Source organism: Gopherus evgoodei, chromosome 10, assembly GCF_007399415.2.
Source record: "Gopherus evgoodei ecotype Sinaloan lineage chromosome 10, rGopEvg1_v1.p, whole genome shotgun sequence".
In the NCBI taxonomy this organism is placed as follows: Eukaryota; Metazoa; Chordata; order Testudines; family Testudinidae; genus Gopherus; species Gopherus evgoodei.
Genome location: NC_044331.1, coordinates 28,287,353 through 28,313,779, shown reverse-complemented (window position 1 = coordinate 28,313,779; position 26,427 = coordinate 28,287,353). Strand labels below are relative to the sequence as shown.

At 45.5% G+C, this 26,427-nt stretch overlaps 1 protein-coding gene across 2 annotated transcripts; it reads right to left on the bottom strand.

The window, feature by feature from the left end:
* Positions 1-582: 582 nt before the first annotated feature.
* LOC115658871 lies at positions 583-19,521 on the bottom strand. Of its 2 annotated transcripts, XM_030578355.1 has the most exons (8): positions 19,403-19,521; positions 12,930-13,283; positions 8,989-9,405; positions 6,078-6,182; positions 5,967-5,991; positions 5,822-5,856; positions 4,935-5,121; positions 583-2,895 (listed from the first exon to the last, which is right to left on the bottom strand). In XM_030578355.1, exons 1-7 carry the CDS (start codon positions 19,443-19,445, stop codon positions 4,943-4,945), a joined length of 1,158 nt encoding a protein of 385 aa, XP_030434215.1. In that variant the 5' UTR covers positions 19,446-19,521; the 3' UTR covers positions 583-2,895; positions 4,935-4,942. The 2 variants fall into 2 exon arrangements, with proteins under 2 accessions (XP_030434215.1, XP_030434216.1); XM_030578356.1 differs by lacking the exon at positions 6,078-6,182.
* Between the last annotated feature and the right edge of the window lie 6,906 nt (positions 19,522-26,427).

Below are 26,427 nucleotides of genomic sequence, written 5' to 3'. Positions count from 1 at the left end.
TCAATACTTTTAAGATAGGTTTATTTGCTTTATCTGTATTACTACATACTACCACCATTCCATGGCTTTTATAAGCCCTCTTGCAATTCACTGGTATCACATATACAAAGGCTAAAATAAACAAAACAAAAAAAATGGTACAATATGGAAATTAAAATCAGAGGCATAAAAATGCATATCATGTTCTATTCTACTTAATGTATTGTATTATTCCTAACCTATATAGCAAAAATCCCAATGGCAGCTAGCAAAACGAATGCCTATCTTGTAGCTATGATATCATCAGAAAGCTTTATTGCAAGGCTGTGACATTGAAGCAATATAATCTGTCTTCATTTAGGGTCTGATCCAGTTCCCATTACAGTTAAAGGGAGTCCTTTACCGACTTCAGTGACAGTTGGATATGATCCTTTTAGCACAAGAAAAATAGCAGTCACCTTCTATAGCAGTGAGGGGCAACCTATGGCACATCAGGGTAATCCGCGGGCGGGCCACAAAACAGTGGTTACATTGACCATCTGCAGGCATGACCGCCCATGCCACTTCCCACAGCTCCCATTGGCCAGGAACAGCAAACTGCAGCCACTGGGAGCTGCAGGGCGGCCAGGCCTGCAGATGTTCAATGTAAACACTGTCTTGCGGCCCGCCAGCAGATTATCCTGACAGGCTGTGTGCAGCCCGCAGGCCACAGGTTGCTGACCACTGTTTTATAGTATTAACCATTTGGATTTGGGCTAAATTCACCCTATGATATTTGACCAATTTACCCTGTCACCAAATACAAACTATTAACAGTTGTTTAAAAAGCAACCTGGAAGTTAGAAAAACATGTAAAGATTTCCTCCTGTTTTCTTTCTTTCCGATTATTTTTTTATAAAATTGTAGAAGGGAAGACATATTTTATATATGATTTTTTTAGAAAGCCATGATATTCCTGTTCATATCCTTCAACTAGGTAAAAAACACAAGACAGGAAGTTGGTGAATAAAGCTAAAAATTACACATACACATCACAGCAAGAGCTACTCAACCTTCCCTCATGTGGTTAGCACAATATCATTAAAACCTCTTGGTGTGTATGGCCTTTATAGCTCAGTAGCCTGTGTAGTACCCTTTATATAAAGGAAAACAAAGGTAGGATACAAGGACATACTAGTTTTCAGAAACACGGTGTAGAATAATCCAGCTCACATTGGTAGTGATGAAATCATTACAAATCCAAAGCCTGTTTAATAGGCTAACATGAGAATTGTAGATCACAGCCTATTTTATTCCAGAATGCACCACCAAAGCCATCTGGGTGAGCTTGTAGCTATGCAATGCACCACAGTGTCCAAGTTCAGGCCCGAAATTCCCCATACCTAGGGTAACTAGACAGCTTGATATTAGGGGATTTTTCTTATACAGGCAACTATAGGCCACTCCTCCAAAAAATAAAGTGTCCCAATTTTTCACACTTGTTATCTGGTCACCCTACCCAGATCAACAAGGGATGGGAACACTACAAAGACATATAGGTGCTGGAACTAGAGGTGCCTGGGGTGCAGCCACACCCCCGGCTTGAAGGAGTAGTAGTTTCCATTATATACAGGGTTTACAGTTTGGTTCAATGGCTTTCAGCACCCCCACTATACAAATTGTTCCAGCACCCCTGCAAAGACATCCCATCTGAGCATCCAGAATGGAGCCAACGGACCCTTGAAAGAGGATCACTTCACTCAGTGCCAAGCTTTTGAGGTGGGCAGGGGAAAGTAAATGGAGAATATGGACATTCCAGTGGATTTAAGATTTAAATATGCACAGAGATACACCTATCCTCTCATCCTAGCAGAGGTTCCTCTCACCTTTGTGATGACTAAAAAGCTTATATGAGGACAGTGGCACTGCCGTGGTGTCAGTGGCCAGGACATGGGCAGTCATGCCTAGTGGAAGTGGGGCAGGGCTAGAACAAACCCACACAGGAGCTAGCTCAGCCATGAGTACATGATTTGAAGAGACACTGAACTGCTGCTGGGCTTAAGTGCTGGGCTGCAGACTCTTCAAACCAATCAGGCGGTGTAGTCAATCAGGCAGCCAACTACAGGCCAACTGTTTTTGTTAGGTTCCTAGGAGAGTGGCCCTGCTGCCGGCCCTGATTCCTGGAACATGGTTTGTGCTGCACCTTTTCTGGAGATACATAAAGGACCCCAGTCTCCCTCCACAACATTATATCCAATGTGCCTGTTTTAAAGAAGAAAAACTTACAGTAGGGACTAATAGTGTCCTTAACTGATTCTTCCTACTCTAGTAATCATACCTGAGTGTCTAAGTATCTGATCCTTTTCTCACTTACACCAATGTAAAGCAGGAGTATCACCAATGGATCCAACAGAATTACACCAGTGTAAAACTGGAGGAAAATAAAGATCTTTGTTCCTAAAGCAATCGTTCATTTATAAAGGTTTTCATATACTAAGGATAAAGTTACGTTAGATAGGATAAGATGTATGAGGGCTATAAAACCCTCTTCCTTCAGGGTATAGCCAATCTGTAGCTGATAGGTGTTGAGAAGAAACTTCCCCTGTGAACAAGTTGTGCCATAATTGTCCATTATGGGGACTCTTGCATCTGCTTCTGACATACCTGGTGAAGGCCACTGCTGGAGACAGGATTCTGAACTAAATGAACCAATGGTCTGAGTGTTACAATTCCTATGTTCCTCTGGTGCAAACTGTCATAGCTTCATAATGGACCTATGAGAATTTATTCCAGTAGAGGACCTGCTCCATAATATTTTGTAATATAGCTCATTGAATAGTCAAAAATGGGTAGTCAAGGCTACTACGTTGGTTTTTCCCCCCTAAAATCAGCCAAAAGTTGATAGTCATTTTCAAACCGACATCCATTCTCCAGCTCCTTTGTAAAGAAAAACAATTTCATGGTCAGTAGAGAACTTTTAGAAATAGTTTTATAGAAAGTCATATATTTCAGCATTCATTATATCTTCTGAATAACAATCTCACACAAATTTTCCTCCCAGGTGTCAGTTACACTGATATCAAAGCAATTGCATATGACAGGAAACTATGGCCCATTACTCTCAAAATGATTTTTTTTTTACTGTGAAAAGGAGTAGTAGTTGGGATTTCATGGCTGTTTTACAAAGGCAAATTAGTGCTCAAGACAAATAGAGGCGAGAACAATGGTACCAACACTCAAGGATACAACTTCGAGAATTCTGAGCTTAAATAAACCATAAAAGGCCTTTCTATGTGTATTCAGAGCCATATGTGACAGGAAAGCAATTTACCCATGGCCTCCTGGAACTCCCCTGCATTGCTGGGCAAGAACAGATGCTGTGCTTCCCCATAGGAAAGTGTAGGGTAGAGCGGGTCGGGCCATGGCCATACCATCTCTCTGTATCTTCTATTCCACTTTTTGGGCAGCTTGTGTCCCAAGAAGCAGTTCTTGCACTCAGGAGAGCACAGAGATTGCAGTTATGACAAACCAATGCACTGCTCCTTGTGCCTTCTCCCTCATGCATGTTTTGCACTAGCTGAAAGCTCACAGCTATCCAATGTGTGTGATCAATTTAAGTTTGCTTGGGCTGAACAATTCCAATTAGCCTGTTCATTTTGCCACAGATTTAAAATTCCAGATCCACAGCTTAAAAAGGGGAAGATACAGGGGATAACTAAAATTCCATATTACTGTAGTGAGAAACAGACCCCTAAGCAGATTCATACAACTGGAAGAGTATTTCCCATTATTAGGGCATACAGTAACTCCGCATTTAATGTCATCCCATGTTAACTTTGTTTCATTGTTATGTTGCTGATCAATAAGAGAACATGTTCATTTAAAGTTGTGCAATGCTCCCTTATAACGTTTTTTGGCATCCACCAGCTTTGTCCACTGCTTGCAGAAAGAGCAGCCCATTGGAGCTAGCTGGTGGGGGCTTGGAATCAGGGTGGACCAGCAGCTCCCCTATCAGCTCCCCTAAGTTCCCTGAGCAGCAGCCACCCAGCAGGCTATCAATTGCTGGGCAGTTCTGGTATCCCTCCCCTACACTGCAGTGTGCTGCTACTGCCTTCTGCCTTGGAGCTGCTCCTGGGAGTCTCCTCCTTGCTGTGCAGGGTGTAGAGGGAGATGAAGAGGGGTGCTAATGTCAGGGTGCCCCCCTCCCTCCACTCCTGTACCTCATCTCCACAGAGCAGAGGGGACACATGACAGGGCTCAAGATAGAGGGAGCTTGCAGGCAGCAGCTACTGTCTCAACTTGCTGATCTACTTAAAATAGCAATGTACTTAGAGTGGTGTCAGCGTACTTAAAGGGGCAATGTGTGCGTCTTTCTCTCTCTCTCTCTCTCACACACACACACACACACACACACACACACACACACACACACACACACACACACGGTGTGTGTCTCTGTTTCTCTCTGCCATGCTGTCTCCCCTCCTTCCATCCATGCTCCCTTGTAGAGTGTGAGGCTACATTAACAACGTGTTAACCCTTGAGGGCCCAGCCAAGCACTAGTTCATCATTTAGCAGTAAGACATTCCCTGGGAAATATCCCTCCCTCTTCCACCCTCTGACTGCACCACCTCAACAAAGCTTCACAATGATCATTGCTGTGTACAGTCTTAAACTGATTAAAACTTATACTGTGTGTGTACATATACAGAGAGAGAGGGAGAGTCTTTTGTCTGGTGAAAAAAAAATCCCTGGAACCTATCCCCCTCCTGTTTACATTAATTCTTCTGGGGAAATTGGATTTGCTTAACATCATTTCAGTTAAAATAGCATTTTTCAGGAACATAACTACAATTTAAGCAAAGAGTTACTGTACTCATATAGCCCCTATTAGTTATACTAGTGTGACTAACCTGGGTGGTTCTATTTGCAATGTCATTTGTCAAAAATAACACTTCCTCTTACAAGTCACTTACAGGAACAGCTATTGTGGCACCACTGCATAGACTGTATGAATTTCATCTCCTGTCCCCTTGCCAGATGTTGCAGTGTTACCCACTGTACAATAGGCTGCATTTGGGTCCTCATATGGGCTCGTTGCAAGTGAATACAATACTTCATTTCTTTGAAAGTCTTTGCTGCTGCTCACTGCGTACGGGGAACCTGTAGAACATTGACTCTGCATCAAAGAGTTTATGAATCTCACAGAATTAAAATAAAATATCAACTAAAATAAATCAACTAAATAAAATAGTATTATATCCCTCTGAAAAGGACATAAAGTAAAATCTCCTCTCCTACCTCCAAATAATGGAATTTGACTCCATTCTATTCAGCCCAGAATTAAGACCTGTGTTGGTTACTGTCTATAGTACCCCACCTCTAGTTGCTAGGAAAATGATTCAGAATCACTTATCTGCTAGGTTCTTCTATGGCCCCAGCACTGTTCTGTCAGAACACACAAACACTGAGAACACATGACTCCATCTTAGCACCCCAGAGAGAGCAAGAAGCAATGTTCTATTTGTTTTACTGAGGAGAAACTCAGACAGAGACAGTCTGTAACTTGCCCAAGGTCATAAGAACAGGATCTATGTGAGAGAGACAAGAATTTAACTCAGATCACCCATATCCTGTTCCAGTGCCTTAATTGCAAGACCATCCTCCCTAAAGAACACCTTCTCCTGAACCAAAACTAATTTGATTAACAAAAAGTTACTGGCCAAAAAAGCATTGGCAATATCTGAAGTTTAAAAACTTAATACCGTGCACAGACAGTCTAAGAAATCCATAGTACACAATTCTCAAAATGTGCTAAGTAGACAATCATTTCAAAAAGGTTTATCAAAAATTTAATGCTCACATTCATCTCCAGAAATTTCAAGAGCAGCCTGAGCTCTAAAATAAAAAGATAAGGGAAGAATCTATTTAGTCATTTCTATCAATTGGAAAAAACACTTTAAAAATGATACTAATATTTCATTGGTTATGTCCATTCAAGGCCATACCTGGGAAGTTGTGCAGGTGGCTTGCCTATAAAAGATAAATGAAACACACTGTAAAATTTAAACAGTTAAAATATTCCTGCAGATCTTACTTACTAATTTCACTTTTCCTACCTTTTGATTTGATTTTCTTTTTATAGATCAACCACGCTATCCCACTGATGATAATAATCCCTACGATCAATCCTGTGGCGGCATACAATGTCACAGAAGCAGAGGCTAAAGAGAGGACCAGGGTTAGTTAATCTTGAAAATGGAACCCGATGCTGGGAAAAACACTTTACTATCACATCTGTTATATGGATGGTGCTTTTCAAGTGATCAAATAATGTTTAACAACTACGTGAATAATACACATTCAGCAAGCCATTAACGTGGATTATTCCAGGATACAGTATGCTAGTATTGGTAATAAAAGCAGCAGATAACTTGATTTCTGTAACCTAATTTTTCTTATGAGAAAATATTCCAATATTCTACTGTAAAGATGCAACACAATATATGTTACAGTAGCAGTATTGCAGTGTCTTGTGAGATAACTGGAGAATACTGTAGTATTATAATGGGTTAATGCAGCACAACTGTAAAGCATAAATATTGAGGTTCACATTTTTAAAGGGGCTTTAAACTGTCCTCCATTTTCGTGTCCACAGTCATTTGCAGGTACAAATGTTGGACTCAGCTGTGTTTTGCCAAGAGCCCTGAAAAAGCCAGTCTGCCTCCAGGTCTTCCCCTAGCCCTGCACTAAGTCTACACCTGTTGCAGGGTATTTCTTGCAGTTCACTGTCTAGTATAGCTTGCCAATGTGTTGGGGAGGCAGAGTCAAGAATCTGTGCACTCTCTGCCCATTTTTATTCACCTGCTTATGGAGAGGAGACCAGGGAGCGGGGGAGGAGAGTGTAGAATCTCTACAGAGCCTTCTGTCATCCCCACACTGCAATCCATGGTTTGCCTTACATCCCTTTACTGCTCTGCAAACCTGACCTTGATTTTACCCTATAGCAATTAGGGGTGACATCCTGTCTCCATTGAAGTCAATGGGATATTTGCCATTAACTTAATGGGGCTAGAATTTCATGGTCTCTGGCTATGTGTTATGCTGGCACAAGCCGGTGACAAGACCTTGAAACAGTGTCATTTGTTCCTACAGTTAATCAGATTAATCCCTCGAACCAAGTCATTTAAAAAAAATGAATTCTAGACTGTAAACTCCTTTGGACAAATGGGGAACTGAGGTCAGAGATATTACGGACTAAAAATCCACTAATTTTCCATCCCCCATTTGAGACGCCTAGGACCTGCTATTGCATAGAACTTAGCATTCTATAGCACTTCATATGTTCACTCCCACTGACTGAAGTTGCAGCTGCTAGTGCTCAGCACTTCTGCAAATCAGACCCCAGGATCTCAAGTCAGCAACCTTAGTACTGGCATCTCCCAACTTTGGAGTGCTTGACTCTGCAACCTTAATGCTCTTTTAATGTGTGGGGGCGGGAGAGGGCGGAGCGTGTAATTTACTGTTTTCTTGAGAAAGCAAACTGAAAAAACAGAAATTCTATTATGTGACATCATATTGATACCCACTGGGTCATTGGCAGGGCTGGGACATTTAGATCCACCACAAAGACCTATGCTACGTAAGCTAACATTGGCACTGATAGCAGTAGTAGTAGGTTGTCATGTGGATCAGCACTAGAGGGGGACAGGACACCTTCCCTGTGAGTTTCACCGATATTTGCTGACAGCAGAGGAATGGTGAAACTCAGGAATCGTTACTTCCATGCCAGGCTCTGGAGGGGGTGGCTCTAGCAGGCATAGACTCTTCTGCCCAATCCACTCCCAGAACGACCCCTTTTGCCCCATCCTCTCAAACCCGTCCTTGTCCCAGTCCTGTCGCTTCTCCATCCCAGTCCTACTCTCCTGGCCTACCCTAACTGCAGTCACCAGTCCTCTTCCCAGTGCTTGCCTCCAGTCTCCCCCTCCCACACTCATCTTCTCCAGCCTCACTGCTTCCCAGTCCCATTTTCCTCCCTCGGCTCCTTGTCTAATCGCAGCATTTTCCCCACCCCATCCCAGCTACTTAGCCCACTATTTTTTGTCCAGCCATTCCCACTTCTTTCCTCCCACCCTACACATCCTGGCTCATCAGATCTCCGACCCTCCCTTTCCTCCTTCCCCCCATCCCACTGCTTTTCAGTGCCAGGCAACTTGCCCTGCCAATTCCAATCTCTTTCCAATTCCTCCTCTGATCTCAGTGTCCTCCGCCACCTTCTGGCTTCTAGTGTCCTCCCCTTCCCCCCCACACACACACTTTTGTCTCCAGCTCTCAGTCCCAGTCTCCCCCACCCCAGCTCCCAGTCCCAGTTTCCCTCTTCTGCTGCCCCTATCCACTAACCTCCTGCATTCAGTCTCCCACACCAAACTTCTTGTCACTCTCTGCTCACCACCCTCCCACCACTGGCTGGCTGGCTTCTATCATCTCTTCATTCCTTCTCTGCCACAAAGCCTGGGCCCAGCAGGGATGCCACTGACAGCACAGTAGTTCAGTCTCAGTTCAGTTGCTTGGAACTGGATGCAACATGGCTCACAGCAGCCCAGACCTGCAATTGCAGGGAAAGTCCCACTCAGCACTGGGCTGGAGCACTGGGGAATTTAGTGGATAAAATCTAGGAAGTCTTTACTGAGCATCTGTGCACTGTGATTTTTAAAGGCTTATAACTTGGCCAAATTTGGGCAGACTTTCATGGGAATGGGAAAAGGGTCACCGCTAACATGAAGGCTACTCTCCTGCCAAATGGCAAGTCCCTATTCCAAAGCATGGGGCACTAGATCTGTTCAAAGAAATGTCACCAGAATTTTTAACATGGGCAATACAGCATATTTTTCCATGGATTGTTCGCAAAAATGGCTGAACCATTTTTGCTGAAGTTTTCCCAGCATGGAAAATTTTATCCCAAATAGCAAAAGTCTGGCAAAATTATAAGCAACTCTGGTACCAACCCCAACTACAAAACTTCTAACTTACATGGAATGGCTTGATTCCTCACTTCTATAGAAAGGTTATTTGCAATCTTCCACACATGTTTATTTCTTGCCCAGGAATTTACAACACATAAATAAGTTCCACTGTCAGAGTCAGTAACATTCAAGATGGTCATATTATGGACTACATGTTTCTCTTCTGAATCTAAGCTTGTATAGTTCACTAGTCGTCCTTCGATCATCTCATCAATACAGCAATGTGTATTATACGACAAAGTATACTGCTCTCTCGCAGCAGAAAACAGGCATTTGCTTGTTTCTGTATATTTGATCCAATATATAACAAATGTTTGTTTTGGTTGCTTCATTTGAAATTCACAAGAGAGAGTGATGTTACTTTCTTCTTCTACTAAATGATTATCGTGTGATTTTGACGGAATGGTCTCAAATGTCTCCTTATCTGCAATCCAGAATGAAACAAACACAAAAGATATGACAAACGTGCACTGTAACATGTTATTACATGCTTTGCCTTTGAAAGGATTCTTAGAAGTTTGAAAATTTTCCAACAAAAACATCCTCTCGGACACAGAATTCAGTGCAAAAACATTGTTTCATTTCTATTGGGGGGGGAGGAGGTGTTTTATTTTAATGAACTATTTACAAGGCATTTTTACATTAACAGGTGCAAATATCTACTGTACTATGGCTACAAGTCAGCTATTTTAAATAGCGATTTGGGGCCCAATCCTGTGAAATCTGAGTACCTTCTGCGAAGTTGCCAGCACCTGCACATTCCACTGAACTTGAAGGTGCTCAGCTCTGCACAGAAGGTTCTCAGCACTGCATGTTCAGTCATTTGGTGGTCATCAAAATAATAATTCTGGGCTGAACCAGCTGCCTACTGGAACCATAGAAGTGGGGCATGCTCTTAGAGGCATTAACTATGCTACTCCTCCTACAGATATATGCCCAGTTTCACTGAGTAAACCTCTGGGACTTAGGAACACATGAAGGAATTCTTCCACTCTGCTCTGCACTGATAAGGCCTCAGCTGAAGTACAGTAACTCCTCACTTAAAGTAGTCCCAGTTAACGTTGTTTCGTTGTTATATTGCTGATCAATTAGGGAACATGCTCATTTAAAGTTGTGTAAGCCTCCCTTCTAACATCGTTTGGCAGCCACCTGCTTTGTCTACTGCTTGCAGGAAGAGCAGCCCTTTGCAGCTAGCTGGTGGGGGCTTGGAACCAGGGTGGACCGGCAGCCCCCTATCAGCTCCCCACTCACCTAAGTTCCCTGTGAAGCAGCTGCCTGCAGCTCAGCTGTGTCCCTCCCCCCACTGCCCTGTGCTACCCCTGCCCTCTGCCTTGGAGCTGCTCCCCTTGGAGCACTCCTGCTTGCTGTGGGGGTGGGGGAGGGGAAGAGGGAAGGAAGAGGGAGGCTAATGTCAGGGTGTCCTCTCCCCCCTGTTCCTGCAGCCCCATCTTACCCCATCTTCCATTCAGCAGGGGGAACAGACCAGGACTCAGGATGGAGGGAGCTTGCAGCAGCTGTGTCTCAGCAAGCTGATCTAATTAACAAGGCAGTGTACTTAAGGGAAATGCGCATATCTCCCTCCATTCCTGCTGCCCTGTGTAGAGAGAGAGAGAGTTAGCCCTTGAGGGCTCAGCCAATTGCTAGTTCATCCTTTAGCAGTAAGGGAAATATCCCACCCTCTGACTCCTCCACCTCAACCAAACTTCACAATCATCATCACTGTGTACCAGTATTAAATGGTTTGTTTAAAACTTATAGTGTGTGTGTGTGTAAATAATTTCCCTGGAAACTAATCCCTTCATTTACATGAATTCTTATGGGGAAATTGGAGTCACTTAACATTGTTTCATTTAAAGTCACATTTTTCAGGAACATAACTACAACGTTAAGTGAGGAGTTACTGTATTGCATCCAGTTCTGGGTGCCACATTTCAGGAAAGATGTGGACAAATTGGAGAACGTTCAGAGAAGAGCAACAAAATGATTAAAGGTCTAGAAAACATGAGCTATGAGGGAAGATTGAAAAAATTGGGTTTATTTAGTCTGAAGAAGAGAAGACTAAGAGGGGGCATGAGAATAGTTTTCAAGTACATAAAAGGTTGTTATAAAGAGGAGGCTGAAAAGTTGTTCTCTTTAACCTCTGAGGATAAGACAAGAAGCAGTGGGCTTAAATTACAGCAAGGGTGGTTTAGATTGGACATTAGGAAAAACTTCCTAGCTGTCCAGGTAGTTAAGCACTGGAACAAATTGCCAAGGGAGGCTATGGTATCTACGTCATTGGAAGATTCTAAGAACAGGTTAGACAAACACCTGTCAGGAATGGTCCAGTTATTACTTAGTCCTGCCTTGAGTACAGGGGACTGAACTAGATGATTTATTGAGGGCCCTTCAGTCCTACACATCTATAATTCTATAACATCTGGGAAACCACATTCTCACACTGCACTAAACAGATGTTGTCATTTCTGTTGCCTAGTTCAGGGTCTGCCTTGGCCTAAGTGCTGATAGTATCAGCTATGAGATACATTATTAGACAAATGGCTGAAAAAATGTGAAATTGTGAAACAGCTATTAAAGATTAAATATTTTCTGGATAAAGTAGTTGAAGTGCAGTGTATACTAAACAGGACATTCAGAGGGTAGTCATTTTTAATATGTGCATGAACACATTTAAAAACAACAATGGCCCCTAGAGTGAGATTCTGCAGCATTTCTAGGGTCAAATTTTCAACTAATCTCAAACCAGGCTCCATATTGCAGACACAACATTTAGCATATACCTGTTATGGGTGCTCGACAAATATTTGCACACACAAATTTGGTACTTAGGTGCCTTGTCTGCACAAATAGTTGTTTGTGTGTGCAAAATAGGCACAAAACCAATGTTATGAGTACAATCGATTGAAAGCTTAAAACACTAGAGGTAAGATTCTGTGCTGTGCCTCTAGATGCACAGAACAAAACTCACAACCCAGGTGGAGAGGGGCTAAGGTAGCTTTAAGCAGCCCTCAGTACAATTTAGGCAGCCCTGAGGATCAACTGCCCTAATTTAAGTGGTGCTGCATTCTGCAGCCTGGACCCAAGCCATACCTGCTATGTCAGGAGTTGCAAGAGTGTTGTTGAAAGGACAGTCTACTGCTGTGTTCCTTAGTTCCTATGCCAAAGGGAAATTCTACCCAGACCAGATGCTGATTTTAGAAACCCTTTAGCCCATTTACCCAGCCAGAGCACGATTGAGAATCTCACTCTATGGGAAGAAATTCAAAGAGCAAGGCACAATACTGGGCATTAGTGTTTTACAATGTGTGAGCTAGATCCTCAGCTTGCATGAATCAGTGTAGTTTTAGGGCCCACCATGTAGAAGGGTCCCTTCGCCTACCAACTTTAAAGTAGAAAGGTGGCAGATAAACTGTACCAACATCACTACAAACGAGTGTTTCTAGGGGGAAGTGAAGAGCAACTTATTCAGCTAAAATCAGTGGGGACGTACCCAAAAAAGAGCTGAGCAAAAACTGAATAAAGACATCATGAGTAGGCCTTTGAGTTGGAATGCATCTTAATAACAGTAAACTTAGTATGGTAAAAAGTGCAGATTTTCAATGACCCCCCCTCACCTGATATTTCTTTTAATTTCTTTTCTTTTTTTAAGAACTTCCACTTTTGTTGACCACTTTACTCAGCCTAGTTCAGATGCCTAATTCATTCAAAGCCAAATTCAGTCACCCTCACTCATATAACACCTCCTCCATACGTGTTCCTTTTTTAAGTCAAGGGAACACTGGTGGAGAATAATATTATTCACTGTAAGTAAAAGGGGCAGAATCTGGTCCTTAGTTCTGAATTTTCTAAATAAGCTCCTCTTCAACTCACTAACTCCCTTTCTGGCCTCTCAGCTCTAGACTTTATTAATTAAAATAAACCCTCTTCCCCCACAAGAAAAGCACTCACCTGCGGTCATGTTTATTATCACCACAATAAAAAAGTTATAATGTCTGCAGTGAGTCACATTGGTAAAAAGTGGGCAAGTCTGTGACGTTCCAGTATTTATAAATTGCTCGCATGCAAATACCCCACCACCTTTGGAATCAGAAGTTGATAATTGGTTTGTACACTTTGTTTTATCAGAGCATTTGTTTGGTCCATTGATTACTTTGGGCTGTTGATTACTGCAGTAGTTGATTACTTGGAATTCTTGCAGAGATTCTTCAGCTTCATACCAAATTGTTTCCTTCTCATTAGCCACTGTTCCATTGCACTTAAGTGTGAAATTTCCATTTTCATAATGACGAAAGAAAGTCTCACCTGTTAAAAATACATAAATGGTTACTGATGCAAAATGATTCAGAAATCATCTTACAAATAATACTGTAAAGAAAGTGCTGCAGGTTATAAGCATCATTAAGGGCCCAATCCTGCGAGCTTGTGTGCTTCTGGGATGCTGCTCTCTTCCTCCTGGGTCATGTTGAACATCCTCCCCTTGCCATCAGCAGAAGCTCGGGGCTCTGAGCACTTCCTATGACAGCCACAGCATGTTGTAGGATCTGGCACTAAGAGTACAGATCTGGAATTTTATACTTGGACCTTGTGGAATGAGCAGAATATTGCACAGATAGTGAACACTGATCAGATTACATAGCTTAAGCCTTGACATTGGCCTTGTTTTAAAGGGTGGTTTTATGGCCCTTTCTGACCATGAGAATGACACCAAAGAGAGTTCAAAGAAAAGAAGGTACAAATATGTATTTTTGTACTAACAATTGCCATATTTATTAATTCCCTTGGCCAATAACCAATCACAAGCAGCCATAGCACAAAACTGCAGTTTTAACTTAGAAAATCTGGCCCTTGCTAATTAACTTTTAGCAAACTACATAAAGATTAAGTCCCTGATCCTGAGAACGTCTGTGCATATGAACAGTTCCAAAATTCAATGGGACTATTCACATGCATAAAGTTACTCACATTACATTACTGATTACAGAATTGAGGCCTCCATGTGAATTACAAAGGCTTTATGAGGCATGTGTCTAAGAGACACTGTCATCACAATTATGCCTCCAATCCTCTTTCCTACATTTTTTTAGAGTTCTTATAAAATATAACCATTTTGGTGAAATGCAACAAAAAACTGTATCTGAGCTACTCCAGCTGGTCTGCTGCAAAAAATTAGGCATACTTACAGCTATGTTACTATTAGCATAGATTATGTTAAGTAAATAGACAAAACATTTTAGCTTTTGTATTTTCACAGCTTTTTTAATACAATACTGAATAAATTGGCGTTCAGAACCAGAGCCAGTTGAAAGCAGGCAGCTCTATGTTTTTTGCTGCCCCAAGCACGGCAGTCAGGTGGCCTTAGGCGGCATGCCTGCAGGCAGTCTGCTGGTCATGCGGATTCGGCAGAATATCTGTGGGTGATCTGCCAGTCCCACGCCTTTGGCGTACCCACTGCCAAATTGCTGCCGAAGCCACGGGACTGGGGGACCTCCTGGAGGCATGCCACCAAAGACTGCCTGTCTGCTGCCCCCACAGCGACTGGCATGATGCCCCCCCATGGCTTGCCACCATGGGCACGCACTTCCTGTGCTGGTGCCTGGAGCAGCCCCTGGCTGAAAGATAGGGAAATATATTCCACTTTTTTTCAATTAAAATTTCATGTTTTGATTATAACATTGTGAAAATATTCATAACATTTTATTTCCATTTTTTTATCCATGGAAATTCAAAATTTTGATGTAAAATTTTATCAGACTTTGAATTTTGTCGAATTTTGACCAGCGAAGTTGAGAAGGCACTTGCCTCGGGCACAGTATGCTGAGGGCCACAGAAAAAGCCTTCTCTGTCGGAAGGAAAGCTGCGGTTCTCCCAGCTGCTGCTGCCTCTATGGCAACAAGAGACACTGGCTGGCAGAGGGTTGAGGGCGAGCAGCCAGCTGCAGCACATCAGGAGGGGGAGGGGGAGGGGGAAGAGGGAGGCACACAAGAGCTTCGCAGCCCTCCCCTCCCCTGGCACTCACCTGGAGGCAGGGGTGAAAGTAACTTACAGAACTTACCGGTACTGCCAGAGTCCTGAGGGGGCGTGGCCTCATCTGGAAGATTTAAGATTAAATCTCAAGATTTAAAGGCCCCGGGGAACCAGCTGTGGTTGGGAGACCCAGAGCCTTTAAATCAACCAGGGACTCCCAGCTGCAGAGGTGGCTGGGAGCCCTCAGGAGCAAATTAAAGGGCCCGGGGCTCTGGCCGCCAGGGGGAACCCCGAGCTTTGCAGGGCTGGGGCAGGGATTTAAAGGGCCCAGAGCTCCTGCCACTGAGGGAAGCCCAGAGCCTTTTATATCCTGGCCCCAGCCCGGCCGCCAGAGCCGCGGCCAGGATTGAAAGGACTATGGGCTGCCCACAGCGGCAGGGAGCTCTGAGCCCTATAAATCCCGGCCCCAGCCCACCCGCTGGAGCCGTGGCCGAGATTTAAAGGGCTCTGGGCTGCCTGCAGCTGTGGGGAGCTCTGAGCCCTTTCAATCCCCATTGTGGAAGTCAATGCAGTCCAGCATAGCGTACTGGCTCTTACCAGTACGCCGGACCGGACCAGCTTACTTTCACCTCTGACTGTATGTATGTGTATGAATATGTCACAAACAATGCAGCTGCAGCCTGCCACTGACCAGCAGCGACCCCAGCAACCGGCCTCTGTGGGCTGCTGCCTGCAGAGAGCCAGCAGGTGCCGCTGGGCTGGGTCTGCCAAGGAGTAAGGAACCAAAGCAAAAACCACAGCCAGCCAGCCAGGGAGGGAGCTGGGGGTTGGGAGGGGAAGTCAGGGGTGAATGAAGGACAAGTGGAATAGCCTTCATGAAATATACAAGATATTTAGAAGCAGCAAAGAATCCTGTGGCACCTTATAGACTAACAGACGTTTTGGAGCATAACGTCCAAAAGGTCTGTTAGTCTATAAGGTGCCACAGGATTCTTTGCTGCTTTTACAGATCCAGACTAACAGGGCTACCCTCTGATACTTGACAAGATATTTAGAGAAAGTTTTGTCAATTTCAACCTCTGCACTCTGCAGGCAGGACAAAACAAAAAGAGATCTGAGATTGCACTCGATGTCCTAAGGACATTTCAGGTGTTTAAATCAATTTATAAAGAGGGTGGATTGGAATGAAAACTACTATTACTTTCAAAGGAGGCACAATAATTTCCCTGAATATTCAGTTTTCCCCTCCAATCCCTTTGTGGTTTTATCTATGGAGGCTATTTGCTTTCCCTGTGAATCTTTAGTTTCTTTAGCAAAATTGCTTTGCCCAAAATAAACCCTAATCATCATGACATCTTTCCACCATGTTCTCCATGTTTTTTGTGTTGTTTTTTTAAAACAGTAACATTTCAAAGAGGATCTGCAAGCAGTTTGGACATCACAACCACGATCCTCTGCTGGGGAGGGAATGAGATAGATTTGAACCTGGAAACGGTTCCTGATTTTGATTGTGTTTAGGAGATCTCCTCATCCTGCGGGCAGAAAAGAACTGCCCCTGCCATAGTCATACACACCCAACAACAACTGGGAGTGAAATTAACAAGGATGCCAGAAACGGCTCCTAACTCTGGGCACTGAACTGCACAGGGAACAGCTGAGTTTAAACTGTTCTTTTGCAGGCAGCAGCAGCAGGCATCTCAGCCAGTCTCCCTACTGCAAGCTAGAGCCTAGAGGAGAACCCCTGTGAGGGGACGGGGGAGGGATGCAAACCCTTGTCTGCAACCTGGCTGGAGGAGGGGGAGGGAGGAGATAAGAAACCAATGTGACAGTGAGTTTTCCCCTTCTACCTGCTTTTATTAGCTCTGGATTTAAGCTGTGCAGCCAAATGCTTGTATTTGCTGTATATATTAGTATTGGAGAGAGCCCCTCATCCCCGGGGGCAGAAAAGGACTGCCCCTGCCATAGTTAAATACACCCTCCCCTTGACCCCCTCCCCACAGCTACTGTGAGTGAAATTAACAAGGATGCCAGAAACCTAGCCTTGGGGCTGAACCATCAGGGAACAGATGAGTTTAAACTATTCTTGTGCAGGGAGCAGGCTTCTCTCTCCCTCCCTCAGTCAGTCTCCTTTTCTTACCAGTCCTCCATACCGGCCCGTACCCGCTTACTTTCACCTCTGCCTGGAGGAGATGCCGAGGGGGCTTCCAGTGAGAGACAGGATCATTGGCAGTGGGCCTCACTCACCTGAGCAGCTGCTGGGGCTTCTGGTGAGTGTTTGACCCCTTCCCCCCAGTCACCGTTCCTGCAAACTGGGCAAGGGGCAGCCCCATCCCCTAACCCCAGTAAGTTTATGGCAAGGGGCAGCAGGAGAGGAAGGAAGCCACATGCGATGGCAGTCCCCTCCCCCACAGCATCCACCACCCCCTCTCTGGCCCCCAAACTCTGTCCCAGAACCTGCACCCAGTCCTCCACACTCCCTCCCAGAGCCTGCACCCCTCCACCCATCCTGTACCCCACCCTGTGCCCACGGGGCCAGTGCAAGGGTATTGCACCCTAGGCAAAACTTCCACCTTGCACCCCCCTACCCCATCCCACTCTACCCCTCCCCCTGGAGCATCGCTTATTATAAACTTTCAAAAGTGAGTACTGCATAATGTGGCATTGTTCATTAGAATTAATTCATGTTTGGCTTGAAAATTTATTAAATTCATTTAGTCTACATATTTAATGAAAATAAATAAATAACCTGACAGGGTGTGGGGCTGGCTGGCTTCAGGCAGGGGGTTGTGGCAAGTGCTGGCTGGAGACAGGGGGTGTGGGGCTGGCTGCGGGCAGGGCAGGGGATGCAGCAGGGTCTGGCTGGAGACAGGGGGTGTGGGCTTAGCTGGCTTCAGGCATGGGGGTGCAGCAGGAGCTGGCTGGAAACGGGGTGTGGGGTTAGCTGGTTTTAGGCAGGGGTATGTGGCAAGGGTTGGCTCGAGACAGGGGGTGTGATGCTGGCTGGAGGCAGGGCAGGGGGTGCGGCAGGGGTTGGCTGGAGGTAGGGGGTGTGGGGCTGGCATGGGGGTTTATGGTAGGGGAGGGAGAAAGTGAAAGGAGGCAAGTGGTGGATGGGGGACTGACTAGGAGGGATGCAACAAGCCAGCGGGGAACTAGGGGGTGAAGAGGGGTGTGATGGTGGGGCCGAGCGGGGATGGAGTGGGTCCTATTTTACTGCTGTGATCTAGTCACCCTATGCATGCTGTTTCTTCCCCCCCTCCCTCCCAACTTTCCTTTTCGGCCCACAGCTCTCTAGGGTGGGCCGGCACTGGTGAACGAGGGTTTGTTTCCATGGGGCGGGCGGCGCTGGGGGGGGATTGTTTCCAGGGGGCCAAATGCACTTTTGAAACAAACATTTTTCTAACCCTCCTCCTCTGTGTTTCACACAAATGCACTTTCCTGACATCTCTAATGACCCTCCCGACTCCCTAGTCCATTTATTGGTTGAGAAAACAACCTTTTCCAACATAGTTAAAGTCAGTAAATATAGCTTGCAATCAGGAATACTTCTTGTTGAATTATTAATAATATTAGAAATAATTAATATTAATACAAGAGACCACCAGACACTAATTTAACCATAAATTCCTTTATTAAGTCCAAAGGCCAAATAGTATTTTAACATGCCTCTAAATATGCCTTGTCAGATTTAAAATAAGCAGAAACTATGCCCAACACAGTAACAAAGTATTCATAAGCATGCGATCACTTACAAATAGGCCAGACTTAGGGAAAACCATCTAGCCCTGGTGTACATAAGCATGATCAGGTGGTAGGGTGTGACAAAGAACCCTCGAATTCCTAACTCTTTTTATACACTTCAAAAAACAAATGATGCCAGAGCCAGTTATCACATTAGCTAATGGCTAATTTGAGACAGTTCACCCTAATTTTCAGTTTTAATCCAGATAAGATTTACAACCTGCTTTCTCACAAGATCTTTGCTCCTTATCTCTTCTCCTCCTCCCTACTGTCCAACGGCTGTTTCATTGCACTTGGGTTCACACAGGCTTTACTTTTAAGATCAAACTGGTATGTGGAGTGGAAAGGTCCAGGCTGACTCCTTTGCCTTATTCAAAACCATCTGTAGTCAACTCTGTCAGTTAGAGGCATTCTTTTTAGAAATTTCCTTATCTCATTAATTTTTTGAACCAGCCATCCTCCCTATTCCATGTCTTCTGGCCTATTTATTTTCAAGACTTTCCTTCTATTTGCTAGTCAGGGCCTTTCTTTATAACACAATCTATTCTTAATCAAACTTAAACCAACTCTAATTCTTTAATTTCATATTTATGCTACACTTCAGTATGTGTTAAGATTAAACATCCCAGAAAATGAACTTTACACAAAATACTCTTAAGCATTAAGAAAGTGAGATAGGCATAGAAATGAGCAGTTTTTCTTAATAGGAAACATACCCGTAATTCGTCCTAGAAAAGCCAGGATCACCAAAAAATACATTCTTCCGGGAGAAAGGGTTGCAAAGGTTTCCTCTTCTCGGCGTTGTCTCTAATTCTAAGAAAATTCTTGTGAAGAGAAAGGAAAGCGGAAGTTTAGTGAGCTCAACAAAAAGTAACAGGAAACAGATAATGAGAATTGCAACACTGCCCAGCTGCAAGATATGCTGTTTATTTTAGAGTCGGAGACACTTCCAGCACAAACAAGCCTATTGTCATTCAGTGATGACAGAGGTAATTTATATCTTGGGAAATAAATTCCAAAGACTAGAGGCTCTTAGGCAGTAGAAGAAAGTCTTCCCTAGAAAAGAAAGTCTGAGGTGCCCACAGTAATTTGCTGGCTATCCTCTGCCCATATCAGTTGTGTGATTCCTGAGGTGTACCAGGATAGTGTAGGCCTCACTCAGTGGACAAATGTCAGGTGAAATGGTAGCTATTTTAGCCTTCCACTTACCAGGGATTCCTTTGGGCCTGAGCCATCATCTGAAAAGCAGCCCCATAAGGTATCTCAGTCAAAGGTGCAGCAGTCACTGAGTCACTAGCTGGTCCTTTTTCCACGCCTCAAGGAAGATATCCAGACAGAAAACACCATTTGGGGAACAGAGACCATGTGAGGGCAGAAAGACTCCTTCATAAGCCTCCACTACCTCCACAAGGGTAGTGAGTGTAAAAATCAGAAAAGAAGGTGAGTAGGGCCTGTGAACAGGCAGTGTATGCCAATCCAGCTCATTTTGCACAGACTGCTGCATTGGTCCTTTCACATTTAAGGGGCAAGGTGATACCACCAGTTTGTGGGAAGTAACATGACTTTACTCCCTTCCAATAAATGGAATTAATTCTTCTAATCAAAAATCTGTTTGTCTTGTCTTCAGAAATGCGAGCTCTTCAGGGGGAGCTAGAAAAACCACAATGTCTGACCAAGTTCTGCTGAGCGTAGGAGGACATCGCAGGTAGTTCCCTAATCCATGGTCGGTGAGTATGGCAGCTTGTCTGGGCAGTACGGGTGGCTGGGAAGTCTTGTCAAGATCCCATGGAGTTCTGTTGGGGGTTGTCTTAAACATGGGGTTTTTGGAGCTTGAAACCTCAAGAAGCAGCCATAAAGCAGTAGGCTGACACTGAAAAAGGGAAGCTGCTTGAAAAGAAGATTGGAACTTCCTGGAAAGCAGCTACCTGAAAAAGCGGCAGCAGCAGCAGAATTCCAAGGTCGCCTTGGCAAGAAGGAGCTACCTTGCCAGCAGCAACAGAAGAGCAGTGACCTCCATTGCATTCGCAGCAGAAGAGCAACAGCGCAGCTGTGGCAGCCACACTCTGGGGATCAGACAGGACAGAAGGACCAATAGAGGAATCGGAGGAAAATTTAAATGAGGGTAAGTCTGATTTTCTTTTCTATCTATTATTTAAGAGTGTATGGCTTTGTCTGTGAATAAAGCTGCCTGCTTCTTGAATGAGATCTCCACTATCCCTCCTGTGACTGGCTGATCACAGGATGTTAAATGTCAGGTGTTAAGTATTAATGTTGATGTTAAGTACATGTTTTAATCTGTGCATGCAGTAATGGTTTCTCATATGTGTATATAGGGGCTGCATATAGCTCATTGTATGAGGTTAAATTATTCCATTAAGACTAAAAGCCTTTATGGATACAGGACCTCTATATGCTTGCTACATTGAAACCAGGGCATTAGGGCTGTGCTCCAGCTCCGCTCCAGCTCCAGGCAAAAATCTGCAGCTCCACTGCTCTGGAGCTGCTTTGCGCTCCAGTTCCATGCTCCACTCCAAAGCCCTGATTGAAACCGCTGTATTTCTCGTATGTGTTAAGATATCCTATGTAATCTGTGTCTTTTATTTTATTGCACTGCTCTAATTTTTTAATGTAATTCCATCGCATTTTACTATGCTCTGTGTATCCTTTCTTGCTTCATTTACTACATTGTAACCACTTATTTCCTTTAAATAAATAATTCTTTTGTTTTCAAAGAGTTATTGCTTGCATGTCCATCCTTGAGCAGAAGGCTGTATCCCTGTCCTTCCAGAGTCAGCAAGACTAGCTTGCTCTGAGGAGCCCTCTGCAGGTCAGAGACAAGGCCCCTGGTAACACTCTAGAAATTCCTTTAGGGAGAGCCACAATCTTGTTTACCTCTTTTCTTAAAATTGGACAAACTTGTAGGTAACTTAATTAGTGTCTAAAGTTTTGTGTAACAAAGCCTCCCCATGCTGCCGGAAGTCCTGTAGTGCTATGAAAACCTCCCTGTACTGCCAGAAGACATTGTAGCGGAAGCTTCCCCTGACCTCCACGTGCCATCATAGTGGTAGGAAAACCCAGGGTGGGTGAAAGGATGTTTCACGCCGTAGGCGAAACTTCCACCTTGCACGCCCCCAGCCCTGTGGCAGTCCTCTGCCCTAAGGCACCTCCCCAGGGCAGCTCCCCACCCCCCATCTGCCCTGAGGCATCCCCTCCATGGAAGCTCCCAACCCACCCACCCCCGGAAGCACCCCCCCCACAGTAGCTCCCCCCCTCCGCCCTGAGGCACCCCACCCCGCGGCAGCTCCCCCCACCCTAGCTCACCTCTGCTCCGCCTCTTCCCCAAGCACACCGTCACCACTCCACTTCTCCCGCCACCCAGGCTTGCAGCGCCAATCAGCTGTTTGGCGCCACAAGCCTGGGAGGGAGAGAAGTGGAGCATGGCAGCGTGCTCAGGGGAGGAGGCAGAGCAGAGGTGAGCTGGAGCGGGGAGTGGTTCCCCTGCATGCTGCCCCTCCCTTACTTGCTGCAGGCGGCCCTCACCGTGTCCCCACTGCCCCAGGTCCCTCTGCCTAAATGCTGCCAATGACCCGGGCGGCCGAAGATCCGGCTGCCGCGGTCACCACCGAAGGACCCGAAATGCCGTCCCTCAAATGCTAGCGCCCTAGGCGATTGCCTAGGTCACCTAATGGGTTGCACCCACCCCAGGAAAATCTCCCTGTACTGCCAGAAGCCATCACAGCACTGTAAAAGCCTCCCAGGGCTGTCCTTAAGCATACACATACAATTGGGGGCACTATTCCCCTCACTGGAATCTTCTCTTCTCCAGCCCCTCCCCCACACTGGGCCGGTGGGCTTCTCCCTGCCTCCAACCCGGCCCCCTCCTTCCTCAGCTGGCCAGCTGAGGGCTCCAGCCTCTGGCTCTGCCATCCCAGCCTCAGGGAGCCCAGAGCGGTGTGGCCGGTTACTGCTGGCTCAGCAGCTCAGCCCATTGCCGCCTGGAGCCAAGCCCCTCCCTGGATCCTGCCTGCCTGTGCCATTCGGTGGCTGGCTGGGGCCAGGACAGGAGAAGCGAAACTTCCATGTGAGTTGGGGGTGGGGCGAAGCCAGGCCGAATGGGGGGAGGGGAGGAAGGGACTTAAAGTACCAGTGCACTCTTTGTCTCTCTCTCTCTCTCATACACACACACACACACACACACACACACACAGACTGGCTCTCACACTAGGGCGACCAGATGTCCCGATTTTACCCCCAAAGCCCTGTCCCGATTTTTCACACTTGTTCTCTGGTCACCCTATCTCACACTGTCACACAATCTCACAGTCCCAGTCCCCCAACACAGATTGTCATACAGACACACAGTCTCACACTCCCCAACACAGTCCCCCAACACACAATCACAACACTGGCTCTGTCTCTCTCACATTCACTGGCTCTCTCTCACACACAAATACACACAGAGACACACTCTGTCACACACACACACACTCGTAGTATTGTCATTGTTATTACTGCTTAGTACTTCCTGTCAAAATGCTCGTAGTGAGCCAGGAGTGGCTAGGGGTTGCAGGATGACCATGGGCTCTGGCAAGATTCAGGCCCCATGTGACAGTGCGAAGCCCCCCACCTTGAGCCATTGCCGGTGTGTGTGTCAGTAATGCGGGGGGAGTTCTGGAGGTCCACAGGTGGTGGGGTGTTTGTGTCCGCTTGACACACTGGGGTGACCGACACTGGCTGGGGACCGCCTTCAATGGAGCATAGAGGAACCAGTTTAATAATACTGTGTAAGGCCCCATAAATCCTAAAGATGGCCCTGAAACCTGCCATACTTCCAGAAGCCATCATAGCACTCTGATAGCCTTCCCCTACTTCCACAAGTCATCGTAGCACTATGATAGCCTCCTTGTACTGCCACAAGCCATTGTAATACTATGAAAGCCTCCTGATTCCAGCACAAGCCATCAAAGCACTCTGAAAGCCTCCCCATACTTCCAGAAGTCCTCATAGTTCTATGAAAACCTCCCTGCACCACCAAAAAACATCATAGAACTATGAAAGCCTTCCCCTACTGCCATAAGCCATTACAGAGCTATAAAGGTTTCCATGGACCACCCCAAGCCATCGTAGTGCTATGAAAGTCTCCCCATACCACCAGAAGCCACAGTATCACTATGAGAACTTCCCTGTACAGCGAAAAGCCCTCACAGTGCTGCAAAAGCCTCCCTGTACTGCCATAAGCCAGCATAGCAGCATGAAACACAAACTCAAACATAACGAAATGGGCCACTCCTAAGGGAGAACGTTTGTGGTCACAGCCATCATTGGCATTTCTGTTTCTGTAAATTCAGCAGGAAGGAGGGGTGAACCAGTTTGGAAAAAGTTACAAAAAACTCCCACCTCCCAACTTTTGCCCATCCCTAAGCTTATCCTGGATCAAGGTTTCCAAAGTTAGAAAATATCTGGTTCCTCCAGGCCATGAGATGGTAAGTATACTTCCACCTAATCTCTCCCCGCAGTTCGCCTGCTGTGGATGCTCTTCTAAGGCCTGTGAGCTTCCTTCAACTGACATAACGATGGGCCTAATCATACCTCAAACCCCTACATTGGTATCTGAAGTCAACCACAACAGGATTTAGTTAGTTCTTGCTGAGGCCTGCTGCTCTCTCTCTTTATGAGTAAAATGTATTTTGGCTTTTGCAACTCACATAGTCCTGAGAAATGCCAGTTTCCTCTTTTCCAACCTCTCCCCATTCAGACAAGATTAGTGGCCAGAAAAAAAAATCTTCTTAATAATCCCATGGGCCTTTCAATTCACTAACTGTGTCACTCACCCCAGGGCAGAAGGTCTCATGTATGCCCTCTGTACCCATTAATCCTCACATTAAGACCAAATCCTGAAGTCCTAACTGAGTTTAACTACACTGATTTCTGTAGGACCAGGATCAAGCTGTATGGGGCAAACCCAGTTTCGAGCCAACACTCGGGCTGGTTGCTGGAGAGATCCATGGCAGTGGGAAAGCTGGGGAGGAATGTTCCTTGGAAGGTCATAGAGTTGATCGACTGTGGAAACTACTCTCTGTAAACCCTGCAGTTCAACCCTAACCCATCCCACTGCCTGACAGGCAGAGGTGAAAGTAAGTCTGTCCAGTCCGATCCGCTCCGGCGTACCAGCAAGAGCCAGTACACCGTGCCGGGCCAGACCAGCTTCCCCAGGCTGGTGTTTCAAAGGGCCCGGGGCTCCCTGCATTGGCCAGAGCCCTGGGCCCTTTAAATGGCCTCCCGAGCCCCACTGACAGAGCTCCGGTGTAGCAGCAGTAGGGGTCTGGTGGTGATTTAAAGGGCCAGGGGCTCCAGCCACTGTGGGGAGCCTCAGGCCCTTTAAATCACCATCTGAGCCCTGCTGCCACAGTCCCGGGGTTAGGGTGACCAGACAGCAAGTGTAAAAAATTAGGACAGGGGTGAGGGGTAATAGGAACCCATATAAAAAAAAGCCCCAAATATCGTGACTGTCCCTATAAAATTGGGACATCTAGTCACTCTACCGGGGGTAGCAGCGGAGGGCTCCGGCAGTGATTTAAAGGAGCCCGGGGCCATTTAAATTGCCTCCTGAGCCCTGCTGCCGGAGCCCTGAGGTAGCAGCAGCAGGACTCTGACAGTGATTTAAAGGGTCTGGGGCTCCACTGCGGTAGCGCCCGGCTGGAGCCCCAGGCCCTTTAAATTGCCTCTGAACTCCAGAGTTCCTAGCCACCTCTGCAGCTGGGAGTTCCGGAGGTGATTTAAAGGCCCCAGGGCTCCCAGCTGCAGTTGGAGCCCCTGGGACTTTAAATCTTGATTTAAATGGCCTGGGTATTTAAAGGCCCCAGCTCTTCCAGTCAAGGCCACACACCCTGCTCAGGACTCCAGCATACCAGTAAGTCCTTTAAGTTACTTTCACCCCTGCTGACAAGGTTCTGTGCCAAACAGAAGGAATAGTCCCCTGCCTCCTAAAACCTGCACTCAACAGAGGAACCACACTATTTCAACTGTCAGAACCACTCTGCCACTACAGAAAGGGATAACCCCCCATTGAGCAAAATGAAGGGACCACATGATGGCAGCATAGCACTAAAAACCAGAAGGGGCTGCTCCATTGTATAATGACTGAAGACTTCCTCTTGGTTTTACAGACACTTTGTAAAGTCAATTTAGAAGCAAATTTTAGTTTTGCAAAAGCAAGCTTTTAGAATACCTAGCATCAGTAGAAATATCCCTGTGTCTATGTGTTTATTTCAATGGAGACAGGTTGCCAATGATTTCTTCTCCAGTGCACATGGCTAAATATTTACTAGATAGGTATACAGACATCAAGAAAATGAATTTTAAAAGCAACTTTTAAGAAATACCTGTATTTAACCATCTCCTTCCAGTGAACAGGAATCTGATCTCTAGCTGCCATTTTAATTATATTTCACTGCAGGTGGCCAACTGGGTGTTACAAAGTGGAATAACAGAGTCTGTTTTGCCTTAGAGAGCATTGGAAATCAAAGTTGTAAAAGTTTTAAGATAAGTTCTATAATATGTTAAAAACACTTTGGGCTATATTGGCTGCAAGGGATTAAGGGCTACTTTAGCCCTTAATCCATCGAAGACTTTGCATTTGCTTCATGTTACACACTGTACATTGTCCTACTGAAATCAGTGGGTTTTAAGACTTTGCAGGATTGAGGCCTTAACTGTTGTACTATTTGTTCCACACCTTTGG